At 35.4% G+C, this 15,080-nt stretch overlaps 1 protein-coding gene across 9 annotated transcripts in view; it reads left to right on the plus strand.

Annotated features, from left to right (window-relative positions):
- LOC106877342 (copper-transporting ATPase 1) overlaps positions 1 to 14,659 on the plus strand; it is a 166,400-nt gene extending 151,741 nt beyond the window's left edge. For all 9 annotated transcript variants that reach the window (XM_089352275.1, XM_089352278.1, XM_089352279.1 and 6 more), the window contains 5 exons: positions 2,838 to 2,980; positions 4,473 to 4,676; positions 10,579 to 10,696; positions 12,090 to 12,192; positions 14,356 to 14,659. In XM_089352275.1, the coding sequence (XP_089208401.1) occupies positions 2,838 to 2,980; positions 4,473 to 4,676; positions 10,579 to 10,696; positions 12,090 to 12,192; positions 14,356 to 14,590 (803 nt within the window). In that variant the 3' untranslated portion in view covers positions 14,591 to 14,659. The remainder of the gene's footprint in view (positions 1 to 2,837; positions 2,981 to 4,472; positions 4,677 to 10,578; positions 10,697 to 12,089; positions 12,193 to 14,355) is intronic.
- Positions 14,660 to 15,080: the final 421 nt, after the last annotated feature.

Here is a 15,080-nt window from a genome sequence, read left to right on the forward strand (position 1 = left end):
TAATTATTCCCTTAAAATATATTTATTTACATTAAGGGCATTACTACATGTAAATGCCTTACACTATGAGGTACTCTTAAAGTTAAAACTACCATAATAAATACACAGTGTACCGAATGCGAGGAAATGCAACCTTTGAAGCCAACCCTTAAAATCAGATTCAGCTGCAAATCATATGATTTCATAGTTAGTGTACATAATCCACTTTCTAATCGTCAGTGCAGTCATAATCAAGACACATAAAAATGAACAAAATCAACATACCAGATGAACACCAAATGTATCCAGCATAGTACATAGAGATGTTCACTCTTATATATCTATGTAAGAGGCGGGCTTTTCAAATTGCATCTCGGTACACGTGTTTATTTAGAATAATTCAGCACTGAATATATTCCGGTTAAATTTAAGATTTAAAATAGGATAAAATCTTTATAAGAATTTATCAAGTAGTCAGCGTGAAAACCTCATAAGGGAAAAATTTATAATTATTCCCTTTAAATATATTTATTTGCATTAAGGGCATTACTACATGTAAATGCCTTACACTATGAGGTACTCTTAAAGTCAAAACTACCATAATAAATACACAGTGTACCGAATGCGAGGGAATGCAACCTTGTTGGTTCGTCTGGTATGTTGATTTTGTTCATTTTTGTGTCTTGATTATGCCTGCACTGATGATTAAAAAGTGGATCATGTACACTAACTATGAAATCATATGATTTGCAGCTGAATCTGTTTTTAAGGGTTGGCTTCAAAGGTTGCATTTGCTTGCGTTTGGTACACTGTGTATTTATTATGGTAGTTTTGACTTTAAGAGTCCCTCATAGTGTGAGGCATTTACGTGTAGTAATGCCCTTAATGTAAGTAAATATATATATATATATATATATATATATATATATATATATATATGTGTGTGTGTGTATGTATAGGTGCAGGAGTGACCATGTGGTAAGAAACTTGCTTCCCAACCACATGGTTCCGGGTCCAGTCCCATTGCATGGCACCTTGGGCAAGTATCTTCTACTATCGCCTCAGGCCAAGCAAAGCCTTGTAAGTGGATTTGGTAGACAGAAACTGAAAAAAGCCCATTGCATGTATGTATGTATGTGTATATATATATATATATATATATATATATATATGTATGTATGTATTTGTGTCTGTGTTTGTCCCTCCACCATTGCTTGACAACCGATGTTGGTATGTTTATGTCCCTGTCACTTAGCAGTTCAGCAAAAAGAGACAGATAGTATGAGTACTAGGCTTACAAAGAATAAGTCCTGGGGTCGACTTGCTCGACTAAAGGCGGTGCTCTAGCATGGCTGCAGTCAAATGACTAAAACAACTAAAAGAATATATATATGTTTCTGTTTGGGAGAAGGAGAATTAGTGCCCTTAAACCTTTTCAGCAGGTCTTCTCAGACTGGTCAGATTAACCTTTTTGATACCAACCCACCCTGGTGCTATGATACAAAATTCATGTTTTAAAATGATTTGAATTAAAAACTTAATCAAAATTTGCTGCTAAGTTACATTTGAAACAAGCTTGATAATGACAAAAATATTTTAGTAAGTTCTTCAGGAGTGCTGTGTGGTAAAAAGATTGCTTCCCAACCACATGGTTCCAAGTTCAGTCTCACTGTGTTACACTTTGAGCAAGCACCTTCTACTATAGTCTTGGGCTGGCCAAAGCGCTGTGAGTGGATGTGGTAGATGGAAACTGAAAGAAGCTACTTGCATATATCAGCATTTAATGTCTGCCTTCCATGCTGGCATTGGTGGGACATTTGTGTGTCTATATGTGTATCCCTCTGACTACCACTTGACAACTGGTGTTAATGTGTTTATGTCTCTGTAACTTTGCAGTTTGGCAAAAGGGACTGGTAGAATAAGTACTAAGCTTTTAAAAAATAAGTCCTGGTATCAATCTGTTTGACTAAAAAATCCCTTGAAGGTGGTGTTCCAGCATGGCCACAGCCAAAATGACTGAACCAAGTAAAAACATTTTTTAAAATTATTTTAAAAGTTTAACTGAAACAAAGGCAGTGTATTTCAGTAGAAATATAATAGCAAAAAGGTTAATTCAAAGTTAATAGTGCAATTTATTAGAAGAAGTGCATGAAATGGTTAACAAACAAAAACCTTTTTTTAATTAGAAAAATTAAAAAAGAAAGCAAAACGAATTAAAAAAATTATAAATAACTGTTTTACATTCATTTTTCATGGTTTTGTGGGTCGTTTACTAGAGTACTTGTGTTTACAACTGAATGCTCTTCTTAGTGCTATTTACTCAAGCAGAGAAATAATGAATGAACTCTGTTGTTTGTTAACCTAGTAAATTGCAACAAGCATTGTCAGGTACTTTGTCCCTCAGGGTTACATCAGAATAACAATAAGATATCAACATACAATCATTATGTTGTTCTTATTTAACTGCAGTTCAGCCCTGATGGACCTGACATATAATCAATGTCATACCAGCTATAAGTACTCTGTCTTGTTATGGGTAGGGTAGGATATCCTCTTTTTTAAGATAGTAAGGTATAGGTTGAGTGATATTTAGTTGTTATTTCTAGCAAGTTGGTTTTTAATTAGTTTTACAGTCACATGAATTGATAAAATGCAACTGATCTGGAAGCACTTATCTCAGGTTGTTTAATAAATGTTGATGGTAGACTTAAAGAGATATATAAAACCTGTTTGTTTTGTTTATATTTATTGATGAAAGTTTATTCCTCTCTGGTGCACTCTCTGAAGTTTGATTTATCAGTGACTGGTATCCCACTATAAATTTACTTAGGATTTGCTTTCTTCTTAACATTTTGCAGATGAGTTGATGGCAATGTTAGCTGTGGCTGATACTGTTAAGAGTGATGCTCATTTAGCTGTCAGCACATTGAAAGACATGGGTCTTGAAGTGATTCTTTTAACTGGAGATAATCAAAAAACTGCGAGAGCAATTGCCAAACAGGTAAGTTTATAACAAAGATATTAAATATTTTGTTTTATTAAAAGAATTTTGTTGATTTCTAACTCTCTCCCATCCCATAGAACTACAAATTAATAGTTTAGTTGATTAAAATATACTACTTGTATTCATTTGATTAATTTCCAATGTGTAAACCTTTTCTTGATCTTCCTCCTTTATTAATAATTTATTACAGTTACTTATTTCCTCTTCTGAAGTCTTTGATTTGCTGCAGTAATATTGGCATGAGAAAAGTGATTTTTATAAGTCACTTATCTTAGAATAAAAGTTTGTTCTCTTCCCACAGATAATTGTTCACCAACCTAAACAGAATTTCACTTTTTCAAAATATCAAGGGGATAGATTCTTACTAATTTCTGTTGTTGTTAAGTATGAGTTAAGTGCAATTACCTTTAGATTTATTCTGCACTTAATCATCAAAAACACTTCCTAAATTCGTTCCTTGTCTCTGAAGACCACATTCTCTGTCATCTTGTTTACACAGGTGCCAAGTATGAAATTTTCCCCAGTCACTTCGACTCAAAAATATACTGTCTGTGTCCTAACTATCACCTTCAGTCAGTTTGCCAAAGCACACTGCTTGAGATAGTTCTTTGCAGTAAATTCTTTGCACTTTCTTTCTTCACACATATCTATCCCAACTTATAGATGGCAGTGTGTCCCATGCCCCAAAAGGTTACCTTTTTAAGTATGTTAACTGTTGCCCTGTCACATCAGCTTTTAAATTTCATGAATGTGAAGACACTTGTAAATTATCAATTTCATTTTTCTTCCTCTCTGATCATTAGTATGGTTTCAGTGCTGCTAAAGAGCCCGAAGATCTTTCCTACTTCACATGAGTTTCATATGTGCTTGAGATCATCAATTGTTGTTGCTCTTGGGTCATGTTTGTCATAAGAATTGCCTTGGTCTACACCTATCTATTTCTTGGGCTGGAAGTTTCTTCTCAGACCACTCTATTACAGTATTTGAGATCAAGAACGTCTCCAACCAACATTCTATTGACTCATTATTTGGTTATATTGCATACTGTTCATTCATCATATCAATGAGCAACCTGCTGTTGCTTCCACACAAACTTTCCTGTGCAAATGAAACCATCCTTCACTCCCCAGTAACCTTTCACATACAGACGTCATCATTGTCTACAAGCTGTCTAAATACCTCCTTTGAGAGATGCAGTACTTTATAGACAAAGGCCTTGAAAGCTTCTTCTGATAGGAACATAATAACCGTGTCTCCTTTAATAACATCAAACAAGTCACAACGTTCGTCAAAGGTACAGACTTTCAAGAGTACCTTATCAAAACATTACCAATACATACATCAAGTACCCATTACTTTTTTTTTATTTCTATATTTCCTTTAACTGTAATGTTCACTTCTGTAAGTTCCCCTTACTGCTATATCTGACTTACCCATAAGGTTCACTACGTTTCAATACTTACCTGTAAAACATTTGCTTTCACTTCAGGTTGGCATCACGACTGTATTTGCTGAAGTCCTTCCGTCTCATAAGGTGAAAAAAATCAAACAACTTCAAAAGTCCAACAAAAAAGTTGCTATGGTGGGTGATGGTGTTAATGATTCACCAGCACTTGCTCAAGCAGATGTTGGAATTGCAATTGGCACAGGAACAGATGTTGCAGTTGAGGCTGCAGATATTGTTTTAATTCAGGTTGGATGATCAATTCTTCTTGATTTGTCATTATTGTTTTCTCCTCCTCTTCCTTTCATGGTATATCATCATCATCATCGTCGGAACCAGTGTTAGCATCAACAATGAAAGTGTTAATGATTAATTAACGAATAATGAATTATTTCAGCAAGTTGGGATACAACTCCAATCTTATGTCCTAATCAGTGAAGCATAGATTTAATGGCTTCTGAATGAGAAACAAATCCAGAAATTTGAGGAAGGAATCCACTCAGCTGAATTCACCCTCAAAATCAGTTCTGCTGGAGTTCAATGCAGAACAGAAAGATAACTAAATGTTGTTAAACATTTCATCCTCTGCTCTACTAATTCTATTCATTGGTAAAAAGAACATGAGTTTCTGATTTAAGCACAAGCCCACATATTGGGGTTGGTAGTAGTTACATTGATATAATTGACTCCACGGCTTGATTGTTGCCTTTTGATAATGATTTCTTATGTAGGCTTATTAAAGCCAGTAATTTGGGGGATGCAATTATTGTTTATGTCAACATTAATATGTGACTAATACTTTATTTTATAAATCTCAGAAAGTGTGAAAAGTAATGTAAAACCTTGGTAGGATTTGAGCTCAGAATGTAAAGAGCTGAAATAAATATACATTTCCTCAAAGCTCTAATAATTTTCCCTAAGCTATCATCTTGGTGATGATAATGATGATAGTGGCGGCGACTTCCACTATCATCATCGTTGTAATTTAGTTCCAGTTTACATTTTTAATCCATCAAAGTAACGAGCAGAAAGCATACTAAACGTGACCTTCCTTGGACTGCATTATCTTCTTCGTGTTTTTAAGATTGTGGAATATGATTCTGAAGGAAATTTGGCTGATATCTTTAGCAAGTCATACACATAAACGGCTCTAAACTAACGTTTACACTGATTAGAGACTTAATAGAAGGACAGGAATCGTTTCAAGGGAGGTAATTCACTCACCTCTAAAATGCAATTGTGAATCATTTCCCTTGATTTAATAATTTTTTTCTTTCTCGTGCCAAAAGCTGGAAGTATCTCGAACACAATTTTCTGAAATTGTTTCTTTGAATTTAGATTATAAAATTGTTACACTGCAAAATTGTATCCGACTTGCTGGTTGCTCTTTATAACTGGATTCCGCTTCTGTCATCAAATTACTGACACAATAGACAAGGTGTTTATTTTACCAACATCATTTTGTAGGATGCTTTACAGAGCAAGAGAAAGCCTTCTAATTGTACTCGGTGTCTGTTTAGTCGGTAGAGTAAGGAAGTAGCAGAAAATAATTTACCTTTGTTTGTAGTAAAGGTATACCGTACAATATCTGGGCTATAAGTGTGATGCTTCATTAGAGGTAACTGAAGTAAGCCTGTGTTGGTTGCACAATATTAATTTTTCATTTCATCTCATATTAACGTCCACTTTTCCATGTCTGCATGGGTCGGATGGAGTTAATTGAGGCGAATTTTCTACAGACAGATTCCCTTCTTGTCACCAACCCTTACCTGTTTCTAAGCAAGTTAATATTTGTCCCATGGCTAAAGTGGTGAGCTGGCAGAAACGTTAGCATGCCGGGCGAAATGCTTAGTGGTATTTCGTCTGCTGTTACATTCTGAGTTCAAATTCTGCCAAGGTCAACTTTGCCTTTCATCCTTTTGGGGTTGATAAGTTTAGTACCAGTTGCATATTGGGGTCGATCTAATCGACTGGCCTCCTCCTCAAAATTTTTGGGCCGTGTGCCTAAAGTAGAAAAGAATGTTCTTGCAGTTTATTGAAAATAAATGACACTGCTTGTATGGTGTTGACAATCATTTACAAATATGGCACTGTGATATCAAACAAGGTTACACACACACACACAGCAAGCCGTTTTCAGTTTCCATCCGCCAAATCTATTCACAAGGCTTTGGTCAGCTTGGGGCTCTAACAGAAGACACTTGTCCAAGGTGCCATGAAGTGGGTCTGAACTGAAAATCGTGTGGCTGAGAAGCCATGCCTGCTCTTGTATTATTCTGTATGAAATAACGAAATAGAACTAATCTGTGAGCCTTATCATCAATTATGTGCAGAAAAGACAATTACATTGGTATTGACATATTGAGTGGATGATGAGTGTTCAGCAGTGATAGGTGCCATGTACTAACAGCACAGCACAGATCTGTGTCAGCAAAGGAAGAATAAAGACACAGTTGGAAAGACCCTTTAACAGTGCAAGATCAAATTTCTTGGTGCATTGTTCTTATGAGTCTATCATTCACTATATTTTAATAATAATAATACTAATAATGATAATTAATGGTTTCAAATTTTGACACAAGGCCAGCAATTTCAGGGGAGGGAATAAGTTATTTACATTATCTCAGTGCTCAACTGGTACTTATTTTATCAACCTTGAAAGGATGAATGGCAAAGTTGACCTTGGTGGAATTTGAAATCAGAATGTAAAGACAAACAAATTGCTGCTAAGCATTTAGCCCAGCTTGCTCATGATTCTACCAGCTTGGCACCTTAATAATAATGATAATGGTTTCAAATTTTGGTGTAAGGCCAGTAAGTTCAGGAGGTTATCAACTCTGAAAGGATTAAAAGGCAAAGTCAACCTCAGCGGAATTTGAACTCAGAACATAAAGATGGACGAAATGTTGCTAAGCATTTTGCCCAGCATGCTCATGGCTCTGCCAGCTCACCATTTTAATAATTATATTAACCCTTTAGCATTCATGTCATTTTGTCAAAGCTAATGCTTATTTACTCCCATTGTTTTAAATTAATCATGCATTATTTTGTAGCCCTGAGATTTTGATGTTAGAATGATCTTGTCGGGTTGGTGTGAGAGGCCAGAGCTGGCCAGTTTGCACATAAAACAAATAGAATATTTTAGCCAGATGTGGTCAGTTTAAATGCTAATCTTTTCTACTAAAGGCACAAGGCCTGAAATTCATGGAGAGGAGACTAGTCAATTACATCGATCCAGTGTCTTACTGGTACTTAATTTATCGACCTTGAAAGGATGAAAGAAAAGTTGACTTTGGCAGAATTTGAAATATAATAATAATCCTTTCCAATATAGGCACAAGACCTGCAATTTTGGAGGAAAGGGATAACCAATTATATTGATCCCAATTACTGATTGGTACTTATTTAATCAACCTTGAAAGGATGAAAGACTAAGTCAACTTAGGCAGAATTTGAACTCAATGTAAAATCTGAAGAAATGCTACTAAGCTTTTTACCTGGTCTGCTAACAATCCTGTCAGCTTGTTTTGTTTTTTTTTAAAGGCAGAAGACCAGTATATTTGAGGGGAAGGTGATAGTTGATACCATTGACCCTAGTATTTGACTGGTATTTCATTGACCCTGGAAGATTGATAGGCAAAGTTGACTTTATCAGGATTTGAGCACAGAACAGAAAGAGCTAGAAGAAATACTGAATAGCAGTTTGTTCACTGCTCTTGTGATTCTTCCAATACACTGCCCTAATAATCCTTTCTGTTACAGGCACAAGGCCTGAAACTTGTGAGGAGGGGTAAGTCGATTTCATTGACCCCAGTGCTGCACTAGTACTTATTTTATCGACCCCAAAAGAATGAAAGATAAAGTCAACTTCAGTGAAATTTGAACTCAGAACATAAAGACAGATGAAGTACCGTTAACCATTTTTCTCGATGTGCTAATGATTCTGCCAGCTCACTGCCCACTACATTGTGCTAATAATAATAATAATAATAATAATAATAATAACTAAATTGATCAATAAAGCCATAACTGAAGACAGCCGCAGAAAGAAGAAAGGCCTCAGTATGGCCTGGGTGGACTACCAAAAGGCTTTCGACAGTGTTCCCCACACGTGGATTCTGGAAACACTAGCCATAAACAAGGTGGCACCAATTATCATAAAATACATAGAGCACTCAATGAACAAATGGCAGACAGTGCTACAGCTCCAAACAAAAGAGGGACTTGTGAAAACGAAAGCCATCCCCATTAGAAGAGGAATATTCCAGGGAGACACGCTCTCTCCACTCCTGTTCTGCCTGGCACTCACACCTCTAACAGAATTGCTAAATAGAACTGGATGCGGTTACAAATGCTATGGAAAAACAGTCAGCCACCTTCTATATATGGATGACCTAAAATTATATGCAAAAAACGACAAAGAGCTAGAAACACTACTACAGACAGTACACGGCTTTACCAAGGAAATAGAAATGAAATTCGGATTAGAAAAATGTGCCAAAGCAACCCTGAAAAGAGGAAAATTAGTTAAAAGTAGCAATATAACACTAGATAAAGCCAATGAAATAAGAGAACTAGACGAAAGCCAACCATATAAGTATTTAGGAGTCAATGAACTAGATAGGATACAACATACACAAATGAAAGAAAAAATAAAGAAAGAGTACTATAGACGAGTTAGATCAATACTAAAAACAGAGCTCAATGCTAAAAACAAGATAATGGGTATCAACACTTTAGCTGTCCCAGTTATAAGCTACAGCTACAACATCCTTAACTGGACACTAAACGAACTATGTAAAATAGACAGGAAAACAAGAAAAATAATGACAGGATATAGGATGCACCACCCAAAATCTGACATAGAAAGGCTATATATACAACGCACAGAAGGTGGCAGGGGTCTTATACAGCTAGAAAACTATTATAAAATAACCACCATAGGACTGCAAAAATACCTACTCCAGAAGCAAGGGAAACTAATACAAATAGCCACAAAACACGAGCAAAAGAAAAAACTGTTTTCAGTATTTAAGGAAGCTGACAAATACAAACAAGAAATCAATCTACCTAACAAATACGAAGAAGAAGAAGAAGAAACAACAAAAGCTATAAAACAAATGAAATCCAAACTAAAACTAGAACAGCAACGGACCATGATAAAACGATGGCAAGAAAAGCCCCTACATGGTAAATACTGGGCTAAACTAAATGCGAAAGAAATAGACAGAGAAAAATCCCAGCGATGGCTGAGAAGCTCAGGACTCAAAGCAGAGACTGAAGGATTTTTAATTGCTGCACAAGACCAAAGCCTCCCCACCAGAAATTACCAAAAACACATAATGAAAAGAAATATAACAAGTAACTGTAGAATATGTGGAGATCGACAAGAAACAATAAATCATATTATCTCTGGCTGCCCAGTCCTGGCTAAGAAGGAATATATTCACAGACACGACAGAGCTGGGACCTATATACACTGGAAGCTATGCCAACATTATGGAATAGCAACAGAAAAAAGATGGTATAAACACACGCCAGAAAAGGTCACAGAAAACGAGAAAGCAACCATACTCTGGGATATGCCAATACACACAGATAGAGAAATTAAGGCAAATAGACCAGATATAGTTGTCAAAGATCATGAAGGAAAAAAATGCCTTCTAATTGATGTTTCAATACCAGCAGATGACAACGTTTCTCTAAAAGAAATGGAAAAACTTTCAAAATACAAAGACCTGGAAATAGAGATAACTCGAATGTGGAATCTAAAAACAGAAACAATTCCTATCATAGTAGGTGCCTTAGGTATAATAAAAAAATATTCAGACAAATACATAACAAAAACACCAGGACTTACAAATATATATAACATACAGAAAATTGCACTACTGGGTACTGCACACATTCTACGCAAAACACTTTCAATACAGTAAACATAAGAGCACCACAGCAAACCACAGCACATACCCAAGGCGCACAGAGCTGCGCTCGGTAGTGAAGTGAAAGCACGTTATAAAAATAAAACTACTGAATAATAATAATAATAATAATAATAGTAGTAGTAGTAGTTTCAACTTTTGGCACAAGGCCAGCAATATCTCTTATCTAATTTTATTTTCTTATCTGTTTTCTATTTCATGTCTTTCAGAATAGTCTTATCGATGTTGTTGCTGCCATTAAGTTATCAAAAATGACTGTCAGACGAATTAGGATTAACTTTTTTGCTGCTTCAATTTACAATCTATTGGGTATTCCAATTGCTGCTGGTGAGATATCATTACATATTTCTACATCAATCTATAATTATATCAGTAAATATTAATACATTGGTATCATTTCACATTATTATTATAAACTACTAGCTAAGCTCACTGTTTAATTAACAAATCATGTTAATTTATGGCCATTCGTACCATCCTTGTATAGTATCAATTTATTCCATTTGATAATTTCTTTGTCAATGTCCATGTTTCACTGCTGTATAATAACATTGATTCAGTGATTGCAATGAACAGCTTGATTTTAATTTGCCTGGGTAATTTGGAATTCCAGACTTTCTTTAGTTTGTGACATACTTGTGCCTTCTTGATCTTGATGTGAAATGGCAGCCATTTACGACAAACGAATGCCTTTATGAAGACCTGCTGAAAGTTAGCGAGAAGATCAGGCAAAGATGGCTGCAACTATCTGGTCACTGTGTGCGCCACCTAGAACTGGAAGCACTTAAATTAGTCTTCTGGAACTCACTTGATGGTGATGTAAGAAGAGAAAAATGTCATCACACTTACATCGACAACTTGATTGCAGACACTGGCCTGGAATGTATCCAGCACCTCAAGGCAGTGATGATGGACCAAGAAGTATGGCAGGTAGACTTTGTTGCTGCAGCCTGGGCTGGAACTCAGCCATAATAATAATAATAATAATAATAATAATAATACCAATAACAATAATCACGTTAATTATGTTAATCATTTTTTTGTCCAATGTTCTTTTCATTTAGGAATAGATTTTAAAACTTTATAGTGAAGAGGCACAATACCTATGAAACCATAATGATAGATTCAAGTCTTGATACAGCTTCACTTTTGTGCCAATGAACAAAGGCCATAATGTGTTTGTTGTTATTTTTTTTGGTTCACAAGCAAATTCAATTGTTATTTTACATTTGAATGGTAAGCATTAGGAAGAATATCTAGCCATTAAAGTATTGTTCCAACTATATCAAAATGCTCTATTTTCGTCTTTGTATTGAACATATCTAACTTTTCCTATCTTGATTTAATTTGTTGCCCGGTTTAATACTTCTTCTTGGTCTTTGGGTGTTTTTAGCAGAGTTCACTCTGTTACAAGCATCCAGGTTTGATTTCCAGTTTGTAGAAATAAAATCACATACACCCTCTCTCTCTGTGTTTCTCTCTCACATTGGATTTTTAAACAGAAAAAATATTGAGTACTGAATATATGTTATAAAGTTTAATTGATCATTTATTGGAAACTGAAGCCTTTAGCAACATTCATTTAAAAAATAAAGGAGTGTGTGTATGTTTTAGAGAGAGAGTATTGATATCTGCTTATGTAACTCTGTTTCTAGTTCTGATATTTTAACTATAGCATCTTTATCATTAACTGTTTTTAATTCCTTTTGCTTCTTTTCAGGTGTCTTCATGCCAGTTGGTCTGTCTCTCCGACCATGGATGGCTTCTGCTGCCATGGCATTATCCTCTGTTACCGTTGTATCTTTATCTTTACTTCTCAAATTGTGAGTATTATTCTCTTATAAAATTGTGTGTGTGTGTGTGTTGAGAAATGGGAACAGAGAAAGAGGAAACATGAAATCTGATTGTCAGAAACCAAATTTTGTACCATCAGCCATAAAACAAAAAATAACGGTTATGTTTATATATTTGTTTTATAAGATTTTTGATGCAAGATTGTGTGTTGAAACATATTATTATACTTTGGGATGGTCATATTTTGCCAATTAACACACACATTGTATATTTGGTCTTCACTTCAGCTTTGTTGTTGCTATTATAATTATTATTGAGAGAGTAGTGCATGCCATCAAAGTGACACTGGAGTACAAATATATGAAGCCCAATATACCTATCATGACTACCCGTCTGATAAGGCACACGAGGCCCATGCATTACAACCATATGTGTGTGACATGATGACCTTATACCAAAATAAACAGCTCATTACCTTACAAGTGGGGCCCAGTTATAATTTTTTTTTCAGGTCGAGTAGCCCATCCTGTTCAAAATGTCCCTGAATAAGGGTTAAGGATGTTGAATGAAACACCCATATTTCCAGAGGTGAATTATTGAAACCTCAAAGAATTCCTCTCAACACATGGCTATGACGCCCCTCCCTACTTCTGTTCATAATCAGAGATACACATATTGTCAGCCACTAATGGACATGCTCAGCTGGTTAAAGTCAAACAACTGACAAGCTGAGCAGAATATTTGCTGTAGCCCATCTTTTTAAACCAAACCAAAACATGTACATGATAATACTTCCAATCAGTTAAGATCAGATGCCATGAGAGCCAGTACCTGGTTCTGCAGCAGGACATTTGTTATTTTAATTATTATCATTAAGGCAGTGAGCTAGCAGAATCGTTAGCACACAGGGTGAAATGCTTAGCGGTATTTTGTCTGTCTTCATGTTCTGAGTTCAAATTCCAACGAGGTCGACTCTGCCTTTCATCCTTTCATGGTCGATAAATTAAGTCCCTGTCAAGTACTGATGTCGATGTGATCAACCATCCCTCTCCCCTCAAATTCCAGGTTTTGTGCCTATAGTAGAAAGGATTATTATTTTAGTTTCTTTTACCTCTTCAGCGACTCTTTATACCACATGCATATATTTGATAAATAACAAAAATAATTCTATCATGTGGCATACATTGAGCTAGCTGTATGTCACTTCTATTTCCATTCAGGTGCATTTGAAATACCTGTCTTTTTCTCTCTCTCTCCTCCCATTTTTGGTATTCTATGAAACAAGTTTTTTATGCAGATAGAATTGGAGATGATAAAAAATTAACTACACTAATCTCAGTATTGTTGGACTTCTTGCAAAAGGACAGTCATGGGCACTCTTTGTTTCTCCTAGTTGTTATGCAACAAATGCAAGAGCTCTTAATGATTTTATTTGGAAAAGCATGATTTTTTTTTTTTACTCTGCCATCCATGTTGTAATATCTGAATATATTAATATCATCATTGTCTGAAAAGAAAAAAATGCTTGTTGTATAGAAGGAATTTGAAAACACGGTAAATGCAGTCATTTCAAAGTCAAACATGAGAGTCACAGGTGAAATATCAGTTCTTAATTCAGTAGATTTCAGTGTAACTTGCTTCAGATTATTTACCACAATCAACTACAATGACCAAAGGAACTGTATGAGATCCATTTAGCTACTAACAATGAAATCCTTGAAGTTATTAGAATGTAGAACTGGTATTTCTCTCCAAACAGTCTTTGACTCTGATATTGGTTACATTTAATGTTTTTGAAATCAGCCCCACTACCGTTGTTTTTTGATTTTTATTTCTAAAGCCATTTCTAGAATTGTTATTAGTGTGAAATTATTCTATAAAATAAATTTAGAATATATGAAAAATTGGTTTGAGGTTTGATAAAAAGTCATGCTATACATACATGTACATGTGTGTGTATATATATATATATATATATATATATATATATATATATATGTATATGTCAGCCTGTGGAAGAAACTGTCAATCAAAATCCATAAGCAGTATGACTACCTCAACTGATGCTTTTTGCTTGCTCACTGTTCAGTTCATTTTCCTTGCTAGCTTAATTTTATTTGACATTTTTTATTCATTTATTTAATTATTTATTTTTCATGCATTCTTTTTTTCTTTTTTTTTCTGCTCCCAAGATTCCGGAAACCCACAAAGAATGAACTCCTCACGCCAGAATACTTTCGCAGACATTGTGAAAGAGAAGTCGAAAATATCTCCGTCCACCGTGGTATTGATGAATGTCCTCCAAGTCCGAAAGGCAGTCGACAGGGCAGTATCTTATCACGGCTGAGTGGCAAGTCAAAGAAGCCACCAACAGCTGAATCTAACAACTTGCTTCAGATGGACCCCACAGTTGAAATTGAAGCTTAGTTCCATCATCATCATCATCATCTTCATCATCATCATTATACACTTTTATGTCTCCTTTTCCATGCTAAATGGGTTGGATGGGTGTTCCCCACCACACTTTGTCATCATGTTATGGTTCTTTGTCATTTCCTATGTGAGGTTCAGCCTCTTGACATCAGCATTCACCACTCCTTCCCCTATTTTCCTCGGTCTTTTTTACCACATGTTCCCTCTACATGGATTGCTTGGCAATAGTTTACTCAGTTCTCCTTTTCCTCTGCCCATTACACACCTCTACCAGTGCAGTCTTCTCTCTTGTACATTACATCTGATTCTTCTTATACCCAGTTTTTCCCTCAGTTCATCTATGCTGTTGTTTATTGTTCATGCACACTAACATTACACATCTACTGGAGCACACTTATCTCATCTTATTTCTTTCTATCCTCTGCATTCAAGAACCATGTTGTGCTGTTTCCTTTGCCAATATCATCTTTATTAACTTTATCAT

The sequence above is a fragment of the Octopus bimaculoides genome, chromosome 5, assembly GCF_046866305.1.
Source record: "Octopus bimaculoides isolate indiv1 chromosome 5, ASM4686630v1, whole genome shotgun sequence".
Lineage (NCBI taxonomy): Eukaryota > Metazoa > Mollusca > Cephalopoda > Octopoda > Octopodidae > Octopus > Octopus bimaculoides.